This window comes from Alligator sinensis, unplaced genomic scaffold, assembly GCF_000455745.1.
Source record: "Alligator sinensis unplaced genomic scaffold, ASM45574v1 scaffold1028_1, whole genome shotgun sequence".
Lineage (NCBI taxonomy): Eukaryota > Metazoa > Chordata > Crocodylia > Alligatoridae > Alligator > Alligator sinensis.
The window spans coordinates 174,322-198,944 of NW_005842846.1; the positions used below are offsets into that span (position 1 = coordinate 174,322).

Sequence of the window (24,623 nt, forward strand, 5' to 3'; positions counted from 1 at the left end):
TACTGTTCTGTAAAGACTTGTGACCCTCTGGGGGTCACCCTAGGGGGAGGCAGTCAGACTTTGTCAGTATGGGCTACTGAAGCAATGAATGTGTGAGTGCCTCAAGACTAGCAAGTGTAGACCGGTACGGTGACTGCCGGTTTCTGTCATGCAGACTCATCATAATTTATTTGGATTATTCTAGTACTTAGAGGTTTCTATCAGGAACGGGGGGGAGACGTTGTTATAATGATACTTTGCGTTTACAAAGAATTTCTCAGTAGAGCTCAAAGCAATTTGCAAAGGAGCTCTGTATGTTTATTCCCATTATACAGGTGAGGGAAGCTGAGGCACAGAGCAGTGAAGTGACTTACTCAAAGTTGCTCAGGAGTTGAACCAGGAATAGAAGCTAGGTCTCCTGAGCCCCAGCCCATGACACTGCTCTGTGTCCCATGCACATAATGCAGATACAAAGCACTGATCCATCAGAGGGATCCATGCAGATGGACTCAAACCCTGGTGGACTCTTAAGGATGGTAGCTGGTCTCCACGCGGACAGGTTTGTGGGGTCTGATCTTTCAGCAACCAAAATCAATGCAGTTGAGGTCTGTTAATAGCAACGTGGCAGTGACCTGATCCTACTTTGCTCCCAAGTGGATGTTGCTGTTATAGAGAGAGTCATCTAAATATATGGTATGGAAAATATTTCTAGGGGAAACCTTGCTGGTAGGAAGGTGTTGCTCTTAACAGGCATTGCTGCATACAAGTGTCTGCTATAGCAAAATTCCTGTTAGCCTCAAGGGGCAAGAAGTATTTATAATTTTTCAAGGCAGAGACTTATTTACTACTTTTACCTTTTAAACTGGTGGGGCTACAGCCTGTTTGATCTTTTCTGGAGGCTGTCAGGAGGATGGAAGAATGCCTTTATCATCTTGGTTCTGTGAAGTCTCTGAACAGTGCTGGTGCTATATAAATAGAAAGTTGTTATCTAGGTACCTGTTTGTCCTGCTTATTGGGAACAAGTTATTTCCTCATCTCCAGAGAGGGTGGCTTAGTTTGGCCCATCTCCTGGCTGGTCTAAAGAATGCGACCTTTGAATCTGTGATTTCTAATTGATGCTTCTTAGAGAAACACAATGGGTAAAAATCACTCCCATTATATCTGCTTAGGTCTGGTCTGAATTTGGTCTCAAATGAGTACCTCATATGGGGAGATGAACAGAGACTCCATAAGGTCTATTAGTTTTCTCACAGTTGTCCATCTATTTTATAGAGGAGTCACTGACAGGTACTATGAAAATTGCCGGTGGTATGAAACCTAGGATAACAAGATGGTATGAATAGACTATACTGTGAATAGAGGTATGTGAGGGTATGTCATGTTTGCAACTTCACCCTGTTAAAAAAGTCAATTGCTCCAGAGCAATTCAGCATTCCCAGGGGGCTTTTGAACCATTGTTCTGAATTGTCCGCTGCTCGATCCGTTAGCCAGAGTGACTGCTCGTTGTGTGTTCAGCACTTGCCATACATCAGGATGTCAAAGATAAGGAGGAACTGCTTCTCCCCTAGCATCTCAATAGCCATATAGGTGGTCTAGGAAAAGATTTTATTGAGCAAATCCTCCTTGCATATCCCATCCCAAGCAGAAACGTGGAACAGCAATGCAAAGAGAAAATAAAAGTCATTGCCTGGGCTGTAGAAAACAACAAAAAATACTGGAGGGGAAAAATCAGGCTCCATTTGAGAGGAAATGCAAAGGGAGACAAATGCAGGGAGGAAAAAAATACCATAAAGAAACTAAATCAAATAGGAAATTAAATTCCTTAGGGCATTAATGCCGGGACATTCACTTACTGCAGGTAACTGTGTTGCCCCGTGGCATGCGCTGAACAAGAAAAATGATCATCCACCAGGTATGCTGTGTGTACTGTAAGCATAGCCTCTACCTCATGACCATGTAGATGACTGAGAATATGCTGTCAGGTTAAGACAGGGGTGGGCAAAATGCGGCCCGCCAAGCCATTCTATCTGGCCCGTGGGGCCCCTAAGAAATTTAGAAAATTAATATTTATCTGCCCCGGGCTGTCTGTCATGTGGCCCTCGATGGCTTGCCAAAACTCAGTAAGCGGCCCTCTGCCCGAAATAATTGCCTGCCCCTGGGTTAAGATCCTGATAATCTTGCTGTCCTGAGCTGGCTGCGCTGAAGACTGGCAATGACAAATGAGAGGAATAGTATCACTGGCAGGACTCCCTTATGTGTAGATTGGGAAGTAAGGATCTTTCTTGGTGGGGGCAGCCTGGGAGACCCTACTAATATTCCCCAGGAAAGGTAAAGCAGCCTGAGGTCCCACTATGCTTGTGGAGGGTGGGGAAGGAAGGGGCCTTAAAATCTTTCCTTGGGAGGTGGAGGATCTGGGTCTGTGCATTGGTGGGGGAAGGGACATGCTCAGCAGGGGCACTATACGTGAATGGACCAGGCATGCCTCCTGTATGTCAGTCTGGGCTCTCGAATGTGCTTCTGGGCCTGGATAAACCTTGCTTTCTGACGCAACAATTTATAGGTTGTTTTTTTTACTGTCTTATGCCCACTCTATGGACTTCACTGTGTGATCCAGCGCCTCGTAATTAGCTTTAAGCAATGCTGCCTCGTAAACACAAGTGAATGATAGAGATTTTAAAAAATCTGTAATTAAAAAAACAAAATGCAAAATGCTGTGTCTGTTCCTTTGAGATCCATTGGTCCCCGGTCAGTGAGAACAACAATTCTGGTGGTTTGGACATACTTGCTCTTTTGGGAGAAAAATGTACTAGCATGTGACTGAGTCAGCAGAAAACATCACTTGGCTTTGGCTTAAGTTGCAGAAACAAGAAGATTTTGTAACAGCAACTGATGCAATGTTTTTATGTGTTCACTGCTAACACTATGCTCTGGTCTCTGCAGCAGGTTAGTGTGTGTGTGTGTATGCGTGTGCGTGCATGTCTGTTAATTTACATACGGTGACAAGACTTTATTCTCTAAGGCCCCATTAGTGTTGCCAGATTTGAAGAACGGAAATATAGCATTTCCAATATTTTCTGGTCTGTAGTATAGACCAGACCTAACCGGGCACAATAGATGTGATTTTTACCCATTGTGTACTGGAAGTTCAAAATTATAGTATTAAATGAAAATGTACTGTATGTTGCAGAAGGTGAAGCAAATGTATTTTTTTTGTCCTTTTTATAGATTATTATACTGCTGTAAATAGCAACTATTTTTATTCTTTCTTTCACAGTCACCTCAGAGCACTTTTAATATCTCAGTTGAATTTTCCTTCAGAATCAGCAGGCATGAGGGACAACACAAGGACGGTTTGAAGTTGTCTGAAGATGGAAAAGTGGCCAAATATTTCATAGATGTTAGGGCTGGAAGGGACCTTGAAGATCATTAAGTCCAGCCCCCTGCCCAGGGGCAGGAAGTCCAGCTAGGGTCAAAGGCAAGATAAGCGTCCTAACATTTCTTGAATGAGTCCAGAGTAGGTGCCTGCACCACTTCTGGAGGAAGTCTATTCCAGGCCTTGGGGGCTTGGACAGTAAAGAAATTTTTCCTTGTGTCCAGCCTAAAACGTTCTTGGAGGAGTTTGTGACCATTGGTTCTGGTTATCCCTCGGGGCACTCTGGTGAACAGACGTTCCCCCACATCCTGATGCACAACCCTGATGTACTTATAGTCAGCCACCAGGTCCCCCCTGAGCCTGTGCTTTTCTAGGCTGAAGAGTCCCATGGCTCTCAGCCTTTCTTCATAAGGCCTATTCTTTTGCCCCCATTCATCATGCATGTGGCTCTGCTCTGGACTCTCTCAAGCGTTTCGGCATCCTTCTTGAATTGCAGAGCCCAGAATTGGATGCAGTACTCCAGCTGCAGCCTCACCAAAGCTGAGTACAGCAGGAGGATGACATCCTGAGATTTACTTGAGAAGCATCTATGGATGCAAGCCAGAGTTTGGTTTGCTTTACCAGCTGCGACATCACATTGGTGGCTCATGTTCATCTTGTGGTCAATCATGACTCCCAAGTCTCTTTCAGCCATGGTGCTAGCGAGCCTATAAGCATGCTGTGGATTTTTTTTTCCCCGAGGTGGAGTACCTTGCATTTATCGGTATTAAATATTATCAGGTTTGTATCTGCCCACTTACTAAGCTTATCCAAGCTGGCCTGGATCACTAGGCTGTCCTCAGGTGTTGGCGCAATGGCCCAAAGTTTAATGTCACGGGTGAACTTAAGCAGTGCACTTCTGACACTAATGTCCACATCGTTGATAAAGATGTTAAATAGATCTAGTCCAAGGACAGAGCCTAGGGGGATGCTACTGGTCTCAGAGCGCCATAATGATTCACTACCATTGACTACTACTCTCTGGATCCGACCTCGGAGCCAGTGCCCCAGCCATCGGACTGTCATGTAGCTGAGGCCACAGTTGGCCAATTTTTCCATGAGGAGGTCATGGGACACCAGATTGAAGGCTTTTTAAAGTCCAGATATATGATGTCAATCTCTTCTCCCTTGTCCAGGTGATGCCACCTGGTCATAGAAAGATATGAGATTGGTCAGGCAAGACCTACCCACGACAAACCCATGCTGGCTGTCCCTCAGGATGTTGCCCTTAGCCAGCTTATCAAGAACGGTCACTTTGATAATTTTCTCCAGAATCTTCCTGGGGATTGAGGCCATATGAATATGCTCTTTGAAATGTGAGCACTTTTTTGGATCTTCTTGAGTTATCAAATCTTTCACGGTCACTTGTTGCACATCATCAAAAGGTCCTTGTAAGATAAACAAGCAGTCAGGCTAGCATGGGTAAGCTCGCCCCGCCCCCCGCATTATCTAATGAAGTGAGTTGGGTTCATGAAAGCTTATGCATCTCGGATTTAGTTTGTATATAAGGTGCGTCTCTACCCTGCCTTCCACCAGCTTCCGTCACCAGTGGCATGCAGGGGACTGATGTGACCAGCAACATGCCCATTTGCCTTGGACTGGATGCCTGGGTACGCTTACAGCCAGGGCAACAAAAAGCAGGGCAGGGTGGCACTTTAGAGACTAACCAGTTAGTATTTGAGGTGCCATCCTGCCCTACCTTCTGCTGGGCTATAGACTAACATGGCTAACAGCTTCATGTGGGTCAACAGAATGGCAGCCTTTGGCATGAGTCCAGACTGAGGTTTGAACTTGTACCTTGGCCATAGCAAGATGGTGTGGCTGTTCTGGTACCACACCCTCATCATACATTACACAAGAGTTGGGCTTACAGTAGAGTCATGACAATTATTGGATGCCTGGCATCACTAGGCATCGGTCCTGCCAGGAACCCTGTGCAGGAGAAACTGCCCTGACTTCACTGGGACTCTTCATCCTTTTGCCCCACACAACTCCCTGCAGGATTGTGGTATGAGATTTTTCTAAAGGCCCTCAGGCCTTATCTACATGCTGAAGCCATTCCACTTTAACTAGAGGGGTAGCTATACTAAAGAAATCCTGTTGGACTCCCATAATCAAGGCACCATATAAAATGATCTTTGCTGGTATAGCTCATGCCTAAAAGGGAAGGGCAATAAGTTATACTGTTATAAGATATAAATACAGCTGTGCTCATGCTCAGGGTTGTTCTGGTATAGCAGTTTAAGTAAAGTATTGCATCACTGACACCGTTTTTCCTGGTACAAAAGTTGTAGATGAGGCCTAAATGACTTACGAGCACAAATCTCCTCAAACTCATTCAGGCACTTTGGAAAATCTCATGTGGGTCTTGAAGGCAGAGACGGCTTGATAAATTCAGCTATTGCACTGAGTCTTAAGTCTCCTTTCAGTATGTTTTTTCTCCATATTTCTTCCATTCGTATCCTTCCCTTTTAGTTTTTTCTGCATCATCAGCATGTGGTTTTAGTTCTGATACTTATTCTCATTATGGTGTTTGTCTCTGGCCTTGGTAACTGGCTTGTCTTTTAGTTTCAGTTTGGGGTCATTATTACGTGTGATTAGTTTTGGAGCCTAATGAAGGCAATCAGACATAACTGGAGGGTACATTGACCCATGTAAATATCAGAGAGTTACAAAGGAAGTTTATCTTTAGGCTTCCTGAATAGATGCATTTGAATGCTGGATGGTTTAGGGAACTGATCATGGGATTCAAATGACACCAAATGACACTCAAGCTATCCAAGAGATAGACGTTCAGATGTGCAGCTGCCTCTTCATTTAATTCACGTAGGTTTTTGCAGCACACACAGGAGAGGGATGGTGCAAGCACCAAATGAAATATATCCAAGGTTGTGAGGAATCCCAAGGATCGCCGGCTCAGCAGTAGGGCAAACAAGTTTGTTCACTCCACTAGCTTTATTTTAAAGATTGACATCATGTTTTTCTTAGTCTTATTACTGTGGTTTGTTACCGGTTGTGTCACACTTGCATAGTTCCACATCAGCATCCAGAAGATGGTGGAAAGACCAAGATTTTCTGCTGCTCCAAGTTCATATTTTGTGACAAGGGAATGGAGACGCACCAGAAAACTACGATTCTTAATGCTTAGCAAGTTAGAGGAACCTGGCGGGGAGATCACCCTTACTTATGCCAATTTGAAGTTTTCAAAGGGACTGTCCATCAGTTGAGCATTGCTGTAGTAATGCTGGGTAAGTTGTTGCCAAATGATGCTAGCGCAGTGAGTTCTGTGGATTAATTAGCTGAATTTCTGTTAGCCAACTGTCACTAATTGTTGATGGCATGCAGGCTTGGTGAAAAGCTGAAGATTAAATAGAGGTAGCAGCTGATTTTTCTCTGCAATCATGCCTATCAATTCAACAGGGCTTGGGCAGCAGTGAGGATGTCAATATTGCCAGTGCCTTGTGCTCCCTGGCTCTTTGCTGTATCTACTTCTTCTCTTAAATTTAGGTTGGGATCCCTCTGAGGTAGAGGGCCATCTCTCTTGTTGTATATTTGTACAGGACCTTGCACAGTGGGAGTCAGATCCTTCACATATTATCACATGCAAGTTTATAAGTAACCTAATAAATAGGGGTCTACTGAAGTCAAGGAGGCGGCCGGCTGATTTTGTGGGCAGATCCTGGGGCTGAGTTTCACAGGCTGAATTTGGTGCCCCCCACATGCCTCTGATTGGCTCCAGCAGTCCTGCCCCACAGATTGCCACATGGCCTGAAACTGCAGCTTAATTACCCTGATTAAGTCCAGGGAAGCCATTAATCCATGTGGTGTTAAACGTGGATTAATGGCTTCCCCGAGCTTAATCAGGGTAGTTAAGCCATGGTTTCAGGCCATCCCCAAGCAGTAGGCTGTGCCATTTTTGGCAGGCTCATGGCAAAAACCACCCCCAAAACAACTTGCCCGCTGCCTGGGGATGGCTGGGAAGCCCTGCAGTCTTGGAGCAGGGGGGGAAGGTGGAGTAGACCTGCCCTGCTGCCCCCTTTCTCCCCATCCCCTCCGTCCTCTGCCTCCCCCTCCTGTCCGTGCTCCGAGACGGCAGGGCTTCCCAGCCTTTTCTCTGCTTGCCAGTGCATTTTTTGTTTGTTTGCTTTTGTTTTGCAGCGAGCCTACCAAAATCCTGGAGCCCGCTCAAAATCACATTTTCTGTGAAAATCGCCCAGTCACGATTTTGGTAGGTCCCTGCTAATAAAGAACGACCCTTTAGTTCTTGGTGAAGGTACCTTGGCAGGATGACTTGGAGAAACTTGTATTTTCCAGACTACCTAGATTCCCACTGTCCTCTCAGTTGCTTGGGTCTGTAATCTTCAAGCCATACCTATCTCTAGGCCCAGACATGCAGGCCACAATTAAGCTTTTCTGTTTCTATCTGCATGAGTCCTAAGTTGCAGAGCAATAAGTCCTAACTTCTTGCTCTGCCCACATATTGCTCCTTTCTATCTGTTCACCGGGTCATCTTCCTCCAGCACCAAACGCAAGCCAAGGAGGCCTTGAAGGCTTTTCCTTGTTTAACCAGTCCGATCTGGCACTTCCGCCCTCACTTTCCCAATGAAGGCAGGCTGGGCTCTGTTTTTCTCAGGCTCCTCTGCCTACTCCCCTTCTTCCCCAAATGCCTGGCCAAACTCCCTGGCTACATACATAAATCTGTCACCCTCCAGTTATTTGGTATTATCATCTCTTTTTAAACCCTTTCTCCAATTCTTGCTTCAGCTATTTCTCCTACAAACTCCACCCGTGCGACACTCGTTGGACAAGATTTTGGCTTTATGCTCAGCACGGTTTGTTTTATTGTTATCTCCCTGTCGATAACCCCTCACTCGCCTGTTTCTCTCGGTTTTATCTGTCCTGTCAGACATCTGGTTTGTGAACTCTCTGGGGTGGGGCCCGGCTCCTTTCCTCCGTGTCCGTACGATGGCTCACACAATGGGCCTCTGGTTCCCGATTGTTTTAACAGGAATAAATACTACGTTCACTTCAGAAGAGAAGCGGCGTGCACCAAGCCGTCCAGCAGAGCAGATGCCCCAGGAACCGAATGTTTAAAGGAACGTAGGAAATGACTCTTTGAGGTTTACATGATGGTGCCTATAAGGCTGCCTAAGGAAAGGGAGTCAGGCAGGCTTGTATAATTGAGAAAGCTGAACAATGAGGAGACAGGTGAACAGAGTCCAAACTCAGGCATCTCTTTACAACAGACTGCCGTTCTTCCAGGCAGAAAAGATCCCCGTCAGAGGTGTTGATGTGGCTGTCTGGGTGGTGATGTAGTACTTCTGTGTCACATTATCAGAGTCCTTTCACCTTTGCAAATGCAATCACGTTATCTTATTAGTGCAAGCCCTGCGATGACCTTTGTTCTGACTATTTGGAGGAATAAAGTTCACCAGTAAAGACTGGAAGGGCTTTTACTGGTTTCTCTTGTGGGAGGGGACCAGGCAAGCACAGTTGTGTTCGTGGTGTCCTGCAGGGAAATCACATGCTGGGCTCCTGAGAACAGAGCAAGGCACAGACCCGGCAGCTGACTGAACCTCGGCTGAGACTTCCCCTTTGGCTCACTTGCTTTTCTCCTTCCCTCGCAGCTGCGTAAATGAGTATGGAAGATTATGATTTTCTGTTCAAAATTGTTTTAATTGGCAACGCCGGCGTGGGGAAGACCTGCTTAGTCCGACGCTTCACTCAGGTAGGCTGTCACTTTCCTTAACGGGGAGCAACGTGCTTTTGGGGCAGCTGCTGTGTAAAGCCATTTGAGCAAGTAACCAGCTGCAGTAGCCGTGGCTGCGATTTTGGGCTGCACGCCAGACGTGTAGAGGTTAAGCATGTTGGCTGCATTTCCTAAAGCAGCGTGTCATTGTAATGCTTGTAGTGAGGAGCGGTAGCATAAGTAGGGGGAGGTGAGCCGGGCACCAGCTCTGGGCATCTTTAGAGGTGACACAAGAACGGTGGCTGCCACTGCTGAGGACCTGGGCACTGCCACTGCCTAGGGAGCACGACTTTCGCATTACACCTCTGCTGGGGAGGGTGGTATCATGTCTCACCACTGCTCTCTGTGTAAGGGTTACCAAGTCATACAAAACGGACCCCAATGGATGGCCTTCTCCAAAGCCCTTTAAAGCAGTTTGAAAGACCGCCACTGAGACTGAGGGGCTTTGGATCAGGCCTGGATGGGACACAGAGATGGAAGTACCCTCTTGCCGCATTTTGCCAGGGTGCCTCCCCTGTCGTCCTCCCTCCAGGTCTGGGGGGACGTGGGTCCCGTGCGATGGAAAGCTGTTGTTGCTCCTGGTAACCAATAGTACAATTGAGAAATTCAGCTGCCAAGCCAGCACTTTTCATAAACTTCACACATCCTTTGGAAATGAGATATTTGGAGTCTTTTAAAGGGTGTCTAACAATAGCTTTAAAGAACTGAAAAAAAAATAGAAGACCAAATGTGGCCTTGCAAACATTTGGTTACTTCTGTGAGCCACGTAGCTAAACTCTCGGAATAGAAATGGGTTAAGTCCCTGCCTGCCTTGCAGAAAATGAAGCAAATCCAGAAGCTCGTGGACCGGCTGACTTGTAAAATGATCCTGCCTCCAGGGTGGAGAGGGGAGTCTGTGTGATGCTTTGTATAACATGAGTTATTTTTTGGGAGGGCAGTGGCAGCTGTGTCAGCATTTGCCCTCATGATTTGGTTTTAAAAACACCTCTGGAAATCACAGGCTGGCCCTTCTCTCCCTCTGCTAGTAAGTAGCTAGGGGTGCGAGAGCTCAGCCTGAGGGGTTAAGTGCAAAATCTGCTGCTCTCCGGCTCTGGCAGTGCTACCGCGACTGCTGCGATCAGAGGCAGATGTGTCCCCACATGGACGTGACTTTGCCCAGGCCTGCAGGTCCGCACGCCAGTCATTAGGAAGCTGTTAGTATTTTATTCATTATTTGCTGTGGCTCGGGGCCCTTTGAAACCAAGCACTGCCAGAAATGTTGCAGTGGCAGGCTCTTGAGATTGCCGCAGCAAAGAGAGCGCTTGGCCCTGCGTTTGCTCTCAGACTAAAAATGTGAGGCTGTTGCCTGGGAGGAGACAGAAGCGCCTTTGACACAGCTGTGCGGTGGAGTAGGGGGACGGGGAGGCTATGATGCTGTGTGAACAGACCGTCCTGTTCCAATTGATGCTTCTGGTTCTGCTTGTCCTTACAAATTGACATGCCGGATCAATGAGCCTATCTAATCCTCTCCCAGCAGCCAGTACCACATGCTGAAGGGAAAGGTGCAAAACTTCTGTAGGGGTTTTTCCTCTTCCCCTTTCTATTTATCCCTATCATTTGCCTCCCCACCTCCCGAACCAGCTGCTTTCCATAGGAGAAGGGCTCTGTGGACAGAAAAAACACCCTGGAGCTAATTTGCACCACAGGAGATGCGGTTAGTTGTTCTGTTGCTCCACGCAATGTAAGGGCCAATATTGCTGCTGCTCCAAGCATTGGATTCCCAGTGTGGCTCGTGGGAATTTTGTGTTCAGACTCTAGTTCTCCGTTCTGTCGGGCCCAGTGCGATGGGGTGCATCTCGTGTGGTGCAGAGGACTCTCCACATTGGTTCTTTGCCTGTTCCCTGTCTGCGTGTTGGGGAGAGGAGTAGGATTAGAGAAGGGAGAGAGGGGGTGGGAAAACGTCTAGAGAGGATTCCTCATCAAGAGGAATCTGGTGTATTGTCTTTTAGTAGAATTTATCTAACCAAACTGCTTTCTTTGCAGGGGCTTTTCCCACCAGGTCAAGGAGCTACAATTGGGGTTGACTTCATGATTAAAACCGTGGAGATAAATGGTGAAAAAGTAAAGGTAGGAACATCCTGACTTCTAACTTAAGCTTTTCCTTTATTTTGTTTCTGGCTGGGTTTGGGCAAATAGTGGTATTTGTTTCTCTTTGAATCAGAGGATGGACACAACTGGCCTCTCTAACTTACAAGAGGGGGCAGCCGTATTATCTGAGAACATGTGAACTCCTGGATTGTTGAGACCTTGAATGTATCACTTAACCATGTGCCTCTGTTCACAGGAATGATAGTACTCCATGTGCTTTCCAAAGGGGTTTTGCAAAACTCAGTCCTTGTGAGATCTCAAAGTGTTCTGCAGATGTAGTAGGTGCTATGCAAGCGCATAGATTTATTTCAGTGCAGCGTCCCTTTGAATTTCGGTTAACTAGAGCGGTGACACTCTTCTCCCAGTCCTGGAAGCTTTCCTGCTATCCTCCTAAGGCAGGGGTAGAGACCGAGGCTGGTGGAGTTGTGCAGGATGGAAGCATCCCCGGGAGCACTCCCAGTCTCTGCTGAGCTGGTCAGCCTGAGAAACCAGGGGACCTTCCTGTGATGTAGTGGGTGGGAAGTGGGATTATATGTGCCTCTGATGTTTAGCAGGTTTCAGATGTTCCCTGAATTTTTGACAGTGTTGCAGTTTCTTCCATATGGATCTAAGCTCACATGGGGAAATTGATTATGTTTTATTTTGCTTTTCTCTGTTCAGCACTTTTAGTGGGTATTCAGGCTGGAAAGATTTGGCTTTCAGTGACTGGCTGGGTGCTTTGGCATTGAAAGTTAAGCACCGACGTCTGTTTAGTTAAATAAAAATTGGTGCAGTTTTCTATCAAAAGTGCTGGAAAACCTATAGGTAGGATTCCCTGTTCCCTTATAGTCCCCCCAGCTATGGGGAGAAGGGCTCAGCGTTTCAGACAAAATCAGGCTGTAGTTTGCCTAAATGAAGATTTATTCTCCAAATGTTGAGATATGGGGTATTTTTAACTCTAATAGTCTTTGTATAGTAAGAGAACATTTTTTGCCCCCAAAAGCAAAACTGTCTAAGCAGAGGGCTCATCATTCATCCCTGTTCTATAAACTGAATTACAAAAAAGTTAAGTGACTTTGCCCAAGGTCTCAAACCCCATGTACAGCAGAGCTGGGATTGGAGGTCTGGAGTTCTGACCCAGTGAACCAGCCACAAGACAATCCTCCCAGTTCTCTTAGTTTGAACAATTTGGCCTGAGGGCTGCTCTGTCGAGGGATTACAGTTCTCATAGCTCTTAGAAGAGGGGGAGTTACATGTGGCTTCTCCCCCCCCTTGCTCTCAGGCAAAGCAGCGTGTATGTGTTGCTGCCTACAGCATAGAGGTGATGGCAGGTCATCAGTGCTGCAACATGTGCATGGAGTTTGCAGAGTGTTCTGGGATCTTCACTGATGTGCTAATTATTTCTGTTAGACAGAGAGAGCACTCGTCCTCAGTAGGGCTGGAAAGCCTATTTGCTTCTACAAGGTAAATGGAAAACAAACTGAAAGCAAGATGAGAAAATCAGTTGGTGCACTTGGGGAAGGGGTCTGGGCAGCTCTTACTCATGCCACTTTCACTTCTTTGTCTGATCTTGGCTACATTAGGCGGGTAAGTAACCTTTACAGCAAGATACTTCTGAAAGCAGACATTTGAAATTCTCATGGAGAGAACTTTTCTTCCTGCTTTAATTTCCCCCTAAATATGCAAGTAACATTTCAGGCCAGGATTTTCTGCAGTGGGCACCTAAGGTTCAGCTCCTTAAGCCATACCAAGACTCTTGGGTTATGGCCTGGATTTAAGAGAATGGCTGGCTGCTCAGCTCTTAGGAAAATCAGGTGGCTTATGGATTTAGGAGCCTGACCTTAAGCAACAGTTTATATTTGGTCCACTCTCTCTTGTATGGGAGTTTCCTATATCCCTCTTCTGACTGATGAGTTGCAGGCATCTTCTCTTCCTTCTTGAGTCACCCCACACATCAGATTGCAGCTGGATGCTGACGCATTGCTGCATATAGTGGTGGTTCTCCGTTAAACCGTCAAGTGCATGTAGCAAGGAAATGTAACGTGAGCATGGACTTTGGAACCAGCGTATCTGGGTTGGGTGATTCCTCCCTTCTGCGGACTCAATCCAGGGACTGTCGCATTTGTCAGTCTCCCCATTTTTTAAGGGGGGGGGATAACACTTTAACAAGCGTGATATGAAGATTGTGTTCATGTTCCACATAGTGCTTTGGAGCTGGGAAAGGAGCAGTGTATCAGGAGCTTTTGCACTCTGGGCCAATCACACTGATGCAATCCTTTGCTTATGTGGCTTTGACACATGGGTGCAAATACGCCTGGAGGAGAGAAGCTGTGAGTAGCAGCATGCCATCGGTAAGCAGCTTAGGAGACTTGTAGGCTGAGAACGACCCAAGTGATTCCATATGGTTCAGCTGCGTCCAAAACGTTTGAGTGAATGGGTCAGTGGGAGAGAGAGGCTGACAGGGAACCAAGCCGCGGCTGGGGTTGTGTTGCATTTCAGCAGAACTACTCATTGCTTATGCTTGGCAAGGAAGACTTCCCATGTTCACCTTCTCCATTTCCACATAACAGACTGGAAGATGCGACTAAGATTCCCTCTTGTGCTGGTATGAATTGGGAGCAACTCCCATTACGTCAGTAGAGTTAACCAGTGAACAGAATGTGAGAGGAAAACTGGCACTGCAAATCTCGCAACTAATCCTGCAAATGCCATCTGGGACTCGAAGGCCAAGCTGGATTTTTTCGGCTTCCTGCACCTGCAGCGACGGCGCAGATTCTGCAGTCGGAATTGAGTTGATGATTTTGTTTTCCTCCACATGCCTGTTGAATCCAGTTTGCTTCTCCAGAGCTGTGCTTGCTGGACAGTGCTAGCAGGAATAAATGCTTGTGTTTTAGCATGGAAAGCAAATATGACTCAGACACAGAGGAGAGATGTAAAATGGACAAGGCACTCCTCTGACTATAGAGTCCTTTAAAAGCAACCAAATTGTGCTCCAGTTACATTCTAGAGTGATTCCTCCTGCACAAGTGTTACAGGCTAAGATTAGAGAGAAGCACTATTTACAGAGTAGGTTTTAGGATTAAATAGAAATGCTAGACTGGGGAAAATGTCTTTCAAGGTTTTAGGATTGCGTTCCAAAGTCTATGCAGATGGATTTGCTAATGCAAGATTTCTCTGCAAGTTGTCTCAGTCCTAAGAATAGCTATAAGAGTTCAAGGAGAGATTTCAGTATGACCAGCAAGAGAAGGAGTGTTGGATTTTCTTTATATACTTTAACTGCAGCATGTGAAGCTTTCTGTGTGATATAGGGCTAATTCTTGGCCTGCCTGTTCTTTCTTAATAATACCAAAAATATACAAATCACATACTCTCTCTACATAGAATTATTAATTACCTTAAAAGGCTACAAAAAATCAAGCTATGTGGCTAAACACCTGGAAAGTAAATGTAAACCTCAGTCCCCCAAATGTTTAAGGATGTGCTTCACCTGCCTGTAGTATTATTGAACCCAGTGAAAATGTTTGTGAGCATCTAGCTGATGCAAATGTGTGGACACTAAAAACTAAAGATATTTCCCCAAGAAATAGCATCCAGATAACTTTGTGTCTGCAATTTAAGTCAGACAACATCCTTTGACTGTACTGGGAGGATCAGAAAAGGAAAAATGGAGGTGGCTAAATAGCTTATTTTGTCAGAGATAAGCTGAACAGTGATAAAAACAGATGCATGCATTTTGTCTGAAAGGAGATTTTATCAATAGCCATAAGTTTTAGGGCTCTTTTTTCTAGTTTAAATACCCAGCTTGTGGGTTGAATCGCAGCTAAATCAAATCACAGGACCTTTTGTCCTGAAGCAATCCCTTCCAATTTCAAATTTCACCTTGTTAGAGCAGCAGAACATCACCACATCCAAAAGCCATTTTCCGTTCAGAGAGAATGCCTCTATACTGTCCTACAGAAACACAAAGCATATACTTATCAGGTAAGAGGTGTCAGCAAAAAGGAATGGAAAAATCATATCACAGAAACAAACAAAAAAGTCTGGATCCTTCCCCAGGCAGATATGGTCTATGAAGGCTCTGAGTTTTAAAGGTGACTCACCCTGCTTAGCTTTGGATCTGTGGGTAATTGCACTCATACTTCTGCATGCTAGCTAAGGGCAGGTGCAGTTCAGAGCATTAACCATGCAACCTGATAATGTGCCAACAAATCAGCCTGTGAACTGGCCACATCTAGTTTTGCAGGGGCAAAATTATATTTGTCAGACTCTTACACTAATCTCTGAAAGGCAGTAATGGGCTAAACAATGTTCTTCTCTCACAAAATCTGCTATAATTTACATATAATGGGTTGATGAACAGTTTAACTTCCATATCCCCAGTGAGCTACAAACCTATAAGATGGGTTTGCTCATATACAGAAAAAGCCAACCTATTTTAACCTTTCTACCGAAAAAAAAAAAGCCTGTAAAATGTATTGGCCACCCTATTTCAACTATCCAGATGTTTAGGTGCAATGATAAGGGCTTGGAAAAACAGAGGTGAAATAAAGAAGTTCCCTGTTGAGTTAAAATGTTAGATGCTTCATTTTAACAAACCATTGGCTGATTTTTTTTAATTAGCATACTTAACATAGGTTGCAAAAACTTCCTTAGCCTAAGTAAGGTATACAAATGATGCACAACTGTGTCATGAGGCAGCCACGCTATGGATGATTTTACGAGTTTAGAGGAATTTGAAGACCATATTCTGTCAGTAGAGTCACGAAATTTGTTGAAGATGTTGGAAGAAGTGTGTTAGATGGTCCCCTCCATGGAGAATGGATGCATTTGCACTACTTCCTTGTTTTTTTAGCTTTTTGGTGGTATTTTGGTGTAAAGCTTCCCCTTGGAAGCATAGTGTCAGCTGGAGGAATAACTTCAAACTAGTTTTAACATGGGTTTAGCTGAAGGCTGCAATGACTCATATGCAGCCGTCTTGCATAAACTTGAGTTTCCACAGGAATACCAATCTCTGTAAAAATAGTTCTGCTAGTTTTACTTACATGCTTTGTCTCCAGTTTAACACCAGTGTAGTTGAACTACAGATAAGAACCAGTTTTAATATGATGGTTCATTTCCCCAATGTAAATGTGACGGAGGTGGATCGTTTCCAGTCTTGTTCTAAATAACAAGTTGTCTGTTGTTTTAATGAGGCTGGAGATCACACTGACCATTGACTAGCGGGTACGGTTTTAAGAACTCAGCTCACAGACTGTGATTTACACGCAGAACTCACTGTAAGATTGGATCAACGTTAATTAAAAAAAAAAAAAGAAAAATCAGCTTGACCTGCTGATCAGAGGACAGTATAGTACACTTGAGCAGTATGTCTCCTTTCAGGCTCTCAAAGAGCACTGCAAACACTGCTTGCACATGACGACCTCTCTGAAGTAGCTGAGTGGATGGATGCAGAGACCAGTGAGGTGATGTTCCAAGATTGCAGAAAGGACATACGTTAAGATACGTGGATCCAAGTTCATGTCTAAAGCTGTTTGGTTATTCTTACGATTTTTATCCATGCAATTCTCTTTCGTATAATCCCTCTGCAAGTGGTTAGCTTTGTCTGGGGCTGGAGGAGATGCTTTCTCTTTGTTTTTCAGCTCTTGTCATTGCTTGCTTTATGGAGGCTGGAATTCCTTTTTTGGGAGGGAGGAAAGCACTTTCTCCCTCTAATGCCAGCATTAAAATCCCAAGTGAGCAAGGCTTCCCTCTTCTACTGCCGACTGAAATACTAAAAGTCACAAGAAAGCTTTCGGACCAGCTGCTTCCAAGGGGAATCAGCTGGAATGCCAACTGACTTTGTGCCTTGAATTTAAATCTTTAAGTGCAGAAACAGAAACAAAAATTGTCGAGGGGAGGGAGAGCCAAAGGGGATAGAAGCCAAGCGCTTTCCCAGCATTGGGTTTACTCTGAAGGCATTTAGGTCAAAGCTGAGCTGTTGCCAAGCAAGGGACGTTTTAATGCTTTTCCTCCTCCCTTCTCTTCTCTCCCCCCCCGTTGTACCCAAAGCTGCAGATCTGGGATACGGCAGGACAGGAGAGATTCCGGTCCATTACGCAGAGCTACTATCGCAGCGCGAATGCATTAATATTGACCTATGACATAACCTGTGAAGAATCCTTCCGATGTCTCCCAGAATGGCTGAGAGAAATAGAACAGTACGCCAGCAATAAGGTCATCACTGTGCTAGTGGGTAAGTGAAGACTGTGCTCGAAGCAGCTTATTTCACCAGGAGAATGAGCCACATACAGTAGGGGTTGACAGGAGTCACAGGCTGGCAAACGGAGGTGTTAGCAGAGGGATTTATTTTGATCTTACAGTACAGGAATCTAATCCCGATATGCCGTGAAGCCAATCACTGAGTGAAACTGAGGAGATGACTTCCACATCCCAGTGACTGCTCCAATATATAAAGCCTGATTGTATGAGTGGCTGGTTCTCAAAGTTCAGGCTGTTCCAAGTCAAATGGGGCAATTCAGAGAGGTGCACATAAGAACTGCCACTTACTGGATCAGACTATAGGTCCATCTTTCCCAGTATCCTGTGTTACACAGGGTAGAGAGTGGGTGCTAAAAGGGACAGTGAACTGCATATGACCAGGAGTTTCCCCCACGGTTCCTCTGCTGCAACCTCCAGCATTTAAGATCTAGGAAGTTCCAGTTCAGACGTTGTGTCCCCAACGCTCACGCTCAAGAACTACCCATACATGTTTCCTCCAAGAGTTTGTCCAGTCCCTTTTTGAATCTGGCTGGACTGTCAGCTCCCACCACATCTGGTGGCAACGAGTTCCACGCTTGAATTGCATGCTGTGCGAAAAAGAACTTCCTTTTGTTCAAAGTTACTACTTACTAGCTTCACTTTGTGACCCCTAATTCTTGTATCGTGTGAGAGAGCAAATAATAAATCCCTATATACTTTCTCTTTGCCATTTAGTATTTGGTCAGTACAGCCCAATCCAGTGACCCCAAGCCATATAACGATAGCTTCGCTTTCCCTTGTACTTCATGGATTGTGCATTGGTTATTTTATTACCATGATTTTGGCTGCAGCCACGTTAAAAATAATAGTCGAAGCCTATGGGTTTCTGGCTCAGATCTATTTTGGTAGTGGCCAATTTTTTTTTTTTTTTACTTTCCAGTGGCTTTTGGATGCCCTGAGTCCTTTTTGCAGTGGGTAGGTGTCACAGAAAGACCAGCCTGCTAGGCATTTTCTTCATGATGGCCGAGGCTGCATCATGGAGCAGACGGTGGCAGTGCAGTGCGGAGAGGCAGGTCCTGCAGCTTAGAAGAGGCCTATCCTGTGAGCTCCCATCTCCAGGGCTGCCAGGCAGCACCTGTCACCAGCACTAAAAACACAAGCTACTTGGGTTTGGGTATTTTTTTTCCCCATAGGATTTAAAATCAAATCAAAGCCCAGGCTGTGAAATAACTGTCTAAGCTTGAGATAAAGCTAGTCCAGTATGTGAGCTGTGGGGGTAAGCCATTCTTCCTACCCAGCCCGTTGACATCCGGCATGGCTAAGTTGGTTGCGGAGTCTCACGGCCCCAACATCACTTCTAGGGCATTGGTGCCAAAAATATGCAGTGAACTCTAGAGAGGTGCTGCGGGGAAAGGATCCGTCAGCTGGGCTATTGTATAACCACTCAGCAGCAGCATCTCTCCAGCTCCTCGGCACAGTTTGTTTAAAAAAAAGTAACATTTTATTTCATAATCTGGGGTGTTTGTTTAGGTTTAAAAATAACTAACGAGACACTTGGCTGAGGTTCCAGGCAGCCTGACACACACACACTAGCAATGCAAGTGCTGCTGTAACCAGCAGCCAGCTGCACTGTGTTTTAAGGGTCTGGCTCATGTGGGAACATTTGTATAAACGGTTGGTAAATGATGAATAGATGTGTTAGAGTTCAATAGGTTGTTTATAATCAGTCACCGCACCTTTTAGTGATGGCTTTATAATTGTGTATAATGTGGCAACATGCTGCTAGCTTCCAGTGATCACTTATTAACCCTTTATCACTGTACCTTTTAACAGAGAACGCGTCCAAGAAATTAGGGTGCCCTAACTGAGGGTGCAGGGGGTGGCACCACTGCAAAGGGGATTGTCAAGGAAAGGATTTTTATTTCCCCCCTCCACCTGTTTCCAAAACAACTACTTACCAAGCTAGTTCCCTGCACAAACACCGCATACAATGAAGCCTGATTCCTGGCACTTTCAGTGAAAAAAATGTTTGCCCTGGCATTTTCCAATACATGATCTGTCCTGCTGTAAGCTAAGATGAACTCCTTGAAGGGTGAGTGCACTCTCGCTTCACCTCGTTCTGTGTTTGCTAGAGCTCATTCACTCAGTCCCTGTGTAATGAATAAAACAAATATAAAAATAAAACAGGAGCAGGGCCCGCTCTGCAAAGCTTGTTTTTGAAGCTCATAATCATGTGAGAAAATACTGCATTGCTGGCCCCAACACACGGTAATTGACATTTTAAGTGCTCCTTAGAGCAAGAATGAGCAATTTTTCAATAGACGTTAACAAAGAAATCTTTTAACATTAGTTGATATTAAACGGGTGCATTAGTGCTAAATTAAAGCCAAATGGCTCACATGTTAACAGGGCCTACTCCATTAAGTGAGTTTTATTAAATGGGTTGTGGGCTTGGCTGGGTGTTTGAGAGAGTCCACGTAGGGGAGGGGGCAGTGTGCTCCATGCTGCCACTTTAAAATAACAATCGTTTGCTTAAAATGAACCTATCGCAGAGCACGGGGTAGCCAGCGCTTCCTTCCTTTGCAATCCATTTTTGGCAGTTTTGTCATGCAAGTAAAATTAATTCCCTTTCTACAATCTTTTATTGGCACAGGTAATAAAATTGACTTAGCTGATAGAAGGGAAGTCTCCCAGCAAAGAGCTGCAGAATTTTCGGAAGCCCAAGACATGTACTATCTGGAAACCTCTGCTAAAGAGTCGGATAATGTGGAAAAACTCTTCCTGGACTTGGCTTGCCGGCTGATCAACGAGGCAAGACAGAACACACTTGTAAACAATGTGGCCTCCCCGTTGCCAGGAGAGGGGAAGAGTATCAGCTATTTGACTTGCTGTAATTTTAATTAGGAGCTGCCACAAGATGCCCCCAGAATGGGCCAAGAAGATTTTTTTTTTTTTTTTTTTTTTTTTGCTGGGATTTATCTCAGTGAAGGCAATCCTTGCAACTCTGATTCATCTGACTTGCCTCTAAGTCAAGTTCCTGATCCTAAAGCATGGTAGGCTGACCACTCCGCCTGTAGGGCCACGTAGCAGAATATAATATGGTTTAATTTCTTTTGTTTTTTGCTGTCTCTGGAGTTGGTTAGGGAGGAAACTCATGCAAGGCTCTCAGTGATATGCAGTGAGCGAGTTGCTACGTCACTTCTGAAGATGACTGGAACACCCTGGCGATGGTATTGAAGAGTGGGATGTGGGATCTCTCCTGCATTACAATGCTTTATACCACATCCGGTCCTCTTATTTTAAAGCTGATGACCGTTAACTCTTAGACTATACTAGCATCCTTCTGGGCTGCCAGCCAGATGAATGCATAGGACGTGTATATAGAATATGTCCAGAGCATCCTGATGCAGGACTCAACGGTATGTTTTGAAATAGTGTTACATCTCTCATCTGCGGACATTTTTGTGAACGTGAACTTGGAATTAAAAATATATGTACCGGCATTTCCAAACGAACAGCTCTTTGGAAAGGAAGATGTGGATACAGGCTGACACACCCCTTTTGGTGCTAGCAGTTCAGTTGAATATACCATAGACCAGATATAGTTTTATTACATTGCTGTCCTCTGAATGTGTAACTTAGAGTAATTAGCAGAAGTACACTAATAAGCACTGTTCATAAAATATCGTTACCTCTTTTTTTCTAGGCCTGAGCATAGTGGGTAAGGGCTATGCTTCTTTGATGTCAAATGTAAGGTGAGAAGACTGCTGAAGTAAAAAAAAAAAAGAAAAAGAAAAAAGCTCTGTAACCAGTAATGTCCTAATGTACTGAATTAGTTTTGGGAAGACTTAGCGATGGAGTTAAACAAAAACAAACCCAGATCATATATGACCAAAATACTGTGCTTGCATTGATCACATAGAAGTGTTCAAAGAGAGAGCACAGTTTGAAATGGCAACCCACAATGCATTTGAGGAACAAAAGTCTGTAGCTACAGTTCTTGCTGAGAAGGTGGTGTACAATTTTTGTAGGGTTTTTTAAGCTTAATGACAACAAATGGCAAGTGTTATTATTTTGTGTCTTACTCATGCAGCAGCCATTTTATGGACCTCGGAAAAGCAACTCAAGGTATCTTTTTGGCACCTGCTCTCTATTATATAGTAGTTTTCAGATTCAGAACCGTCAAGTCATTTAATTTTCTTGTTTTGTATCCTTATGTCTCAGACTCTGATGTGTGTAACTGTTTGCTTAGTCCATTTCTTTGTATGGAAACTTCAACGTTGGAAGCATTATGGATTTTTGTCCTATTGCTCCTCTAGTGCCATGTTTTAATAATATGCATTGGATCTTGCATTTAAGCAAAATTGAGCGAGAAGTTGGACACACACACGGACTATCATTTTTAAATGTTTGGCGTCAGTTCTGTTAATCTGAATAGAAAACTCTTGGTAACTATGTGGCTGTGATATGTTGTAATTTAGCATTAATCAGCTCGATTATCATTTACTAAAGATGATGACTGGGCTTTTGTATTGATATATAAAAGCTGCCAATGAGTGAATCTTGAGAATAAAAATAGTGTTTTAAAATACTTTCTCACGTTTTCCTGAACAGATTATTTAGGGTTTATCATATTGTGCCTTTGATCTTTAAAAGTATCTCTGTAAGTATCAAGGGCATAATATATTCATTTCATAATCCATGTGTTCTTGCTATAATATGGACCATTTTTCCCCCTTACACTGTAATCCCAGGGGATTTAAAAATGTATTTGCCTTGGCTTTTTGGCTGGGCTTGGTCATACAGCAAAGCCTGCACTGAGATACCTTTTTTATCCTCCTTAGAATACCCTCAAAAGGCCATTGCCCTGATTGTCCGCTTCAAGACCATCCAACTCCCAAACAATTGACTTTTGCATGTCTTTTTTGGTGATTGCTTAAAGCAAGTTTCACTGTATGTGCCATGTGATATAATGCCATCCAACTCAAGTATTGTATGTATTTTTTTTAATTCTTCCTCTCCAGCAACTGGCCTTTTTGAAATAGCATGGAAGGGGGACTTGAGCGAGGTGCTAGGAAGACTGGGGAAGTGGAATAGGTGTCTCATGGGGCTTGTTTTTCCTCTCCTTGCGTCCAAGGATAAAAGCTCCTCTAGTATTTTCACTAATGCTGTCTTTTAAATTGCACTGGACTAACTAGTCTGTTACCAGACCAGTCTGTGTTGTGCAGTGTAGAGAAGAAAAGAAATGCTTTCACTTCCTATACTGGACACAGTCTGACAAAGTAAATCCCACAGTCCCTGCTGGGTGTACACAAAGCCTATTTAGATCAGTTCTGCAAGGGGAACCATTTGCTTTTTCTGTAAGTGTGTTTTTAAAAGACTGTAAATTTTAAGGAAAGAATTTCACGGTGGCACTGGGAAACAGAGTCGATTGAGCGAGGAGCTGGGAACAAATTAGCTCTTTCCATGGGTGTTTCTTAGCAGTCAGCATTGCTATTTTCTTAAATATTCAATCTGAATTTTCTAATAAGTTGACCCTTCCTCTCCTCTTTTGCTTATTTCCCCCCTTGATTTCAGATGCTGTCTATGGATTGCCAAGTGTCAGGTCCTTTTGCCATTCCTGAAGCTTCTTATTAGAAAAGCTCAATAGTTAGACCATGATGGTGTCTTTCCTAATGGACCACACTATTTTAATTGAACTAATAGGGCATGTAAGTCCATAAGGGTAGGGTAGCAAATCTCAAATTATTCCCTCCTTAGTTCATTCTGGCCCCAGACACTTTAAGAGCCTTGCTTGAGTGAAAGGCTTATTTACAATGTGTTAGGAGCTGAACACAAACGACGCTGCCACATTCACCATTTTTACGAGGTGGGAAACCAAGAACGTCCCCTCCCCCCCTTTTATAGGTAGCAGACCTGCAGATGCATCTCTGATCGCTTTGAGTTTAATAAACAGTATTTTGTTGCAGTAACTCATTGGCAGATTTATTCCTCTCGTAAATCTTCATTTGTCTTGTTTTTATAACCCACTCAGCCCTATGCTATGTGAGCACTTCTTGCCATTTCCCACGTTTGTCCTTTCGGGGAAGGTCCACCTCCAGCAAAAGGGTATATCAGCAGTGCCTACGCGTGACTTCATGTTGTGGCAAGTTTCGTCACAAAAAATAAAAATCTCTCCTCAGTTTTGCCCCATTGGTTTAAGGCAATGAGTAGCTCTAAGAAGAAGCCAATATGGTCGTTCAACACGTCGAATGCCAGCAAGATTAACATAGTGGGGAGCGGTTAAGACATCTGACTAGGAATCAGACCATCTCAAATCTATCCTGAGTTCAGTCACTGAGTGATGTTGGACAGACAGCTTCATTTCTTTGTCTCAGGTCTCCATTTATAAAATGGTCTCCAGGGCTTCCTATCATGCATGTAGGTTGCAAGCTCTTTGGCACAGACACTGGTTGCTTATTGTTCCTATCCGTTTCCACAGTGTCTCATACGATGGCTCATGTCTCATCTCTTTGTGGGCTGGGGCTGCGAAACGCCTGGATTCTTTCCTGGAGAAGGACAGGGTGAAGGGTTGCAATAGGAAAAGCAGAATGATGAAAATTTTCAAAAGAGCAGGGTAATGCATGGCCTTCCCGCTCCTGTAATTGTTGTTCTGAGTTAAGCCATGGGCTCGTCATGTGAATACACTGTTTTACATGCTTGCGATGAATGCTAAGTGGCTTTGTGATCGCCATCCTGTTAAAATCCTACATGGTGAATTATTAGCTGACACGATGCTTGGTTCTGGGCTATCAGATACCTGAAGTGACTCTCTAAATGTGTTGAGCTGTCTGTACTGCTGTAGAAACAGCCATCACTATACCAGTTACACTTGGCTCCTGCTAGTCTGGGTTTAGTGGCTAATCGCTATTGAATTTCTCCAGCATCCGTAAGAGCGACTGCAGACTCATGTCCTGGCTGCAGACGGTGGTTGGAAATGATAGAAAGCAGTGATTAGTGATGCAGCGCACTGGGGACGAAGGTCCATCCCGAGCTTTCGCTGATGAGGCTTGCAGTTTGTTTATAGCCAAAACTATCGTTTTTTTGTCTGGTTTGTAGAAGTCACTTCCCATCCCCAAGGACTAATGCTTGTTCAACTCC

At 44.5% G+C, this 24,623-nt stretch overlaps 1 protein-coding gene across 2 annotated transcripts; it reads left to right on the plus strand.

The window, feature by feature from the left end:
- Positions 1-5,114: 5,114 nt before the first annotated feature.
- RAB30 (RAB30, member RAS oncogene family) lies at positions 5,115-21,367 on the plus strand. 2 transcript variants are annotated; one of them, XM_025191653.1, is made up of 5 exons: positions 5,115-8,223; positions 9,019-9,119; positions 11,163-11,246; positions 17,295-17,478; positions 20,137-21,367. In XM_025191653.1, the coding sequence occupies exons 2-5, from the start codon at positions 9,027-9,029 to the stop codon at positions 20,385-20,387; spliced, it is 612 nt and encodes a 203-aa protein (XP_025047438.1). In that variant the 5' UTR covers positions 5,115-8,223; positions 9,019-9,026; the 3' UTR covers positions 20,388-21,367. The 2 variants fall into 2 exon arrangements, with proteins under 2 accessions (XP_025047438.1, XP_006035574.1); XM_006035512.3 differs by lacking the exon at positions 5,115-8,223 and having other exon boundaries at positions 8,249-9,119.
- Positions 21,368-24,623: the final 3,256 nt, after the last annotated feature.

What these genes read in the sequence shown, in the direction of transcription:
- RAB30 (XM_025191653.1), top strand. Translation starts at nt 9,027, where the DNA reads ATGAGTATGGAAGATTATGATTTTCTGTTCAAAATTGTTTTAATTGGC. An exon ending in TAGTCCGACGCTTCACTCAG is followed by an intron (nt 9,120 to 11,162) that starts GTAGGCTGTCAC and finishes CTTTCTTTGCAG; the next exon opens with GGGCTTTTCCCACCAGGTCA. An exon ending in GGTCATCACTGTGCTAGTGG is followed by an intron (nt 17,479 to 20,136) that starts GTAAGTGAAGAC and finishes TTATTGGCACAG; the next exon opens with GTAATAAAATTGACTTAGCT.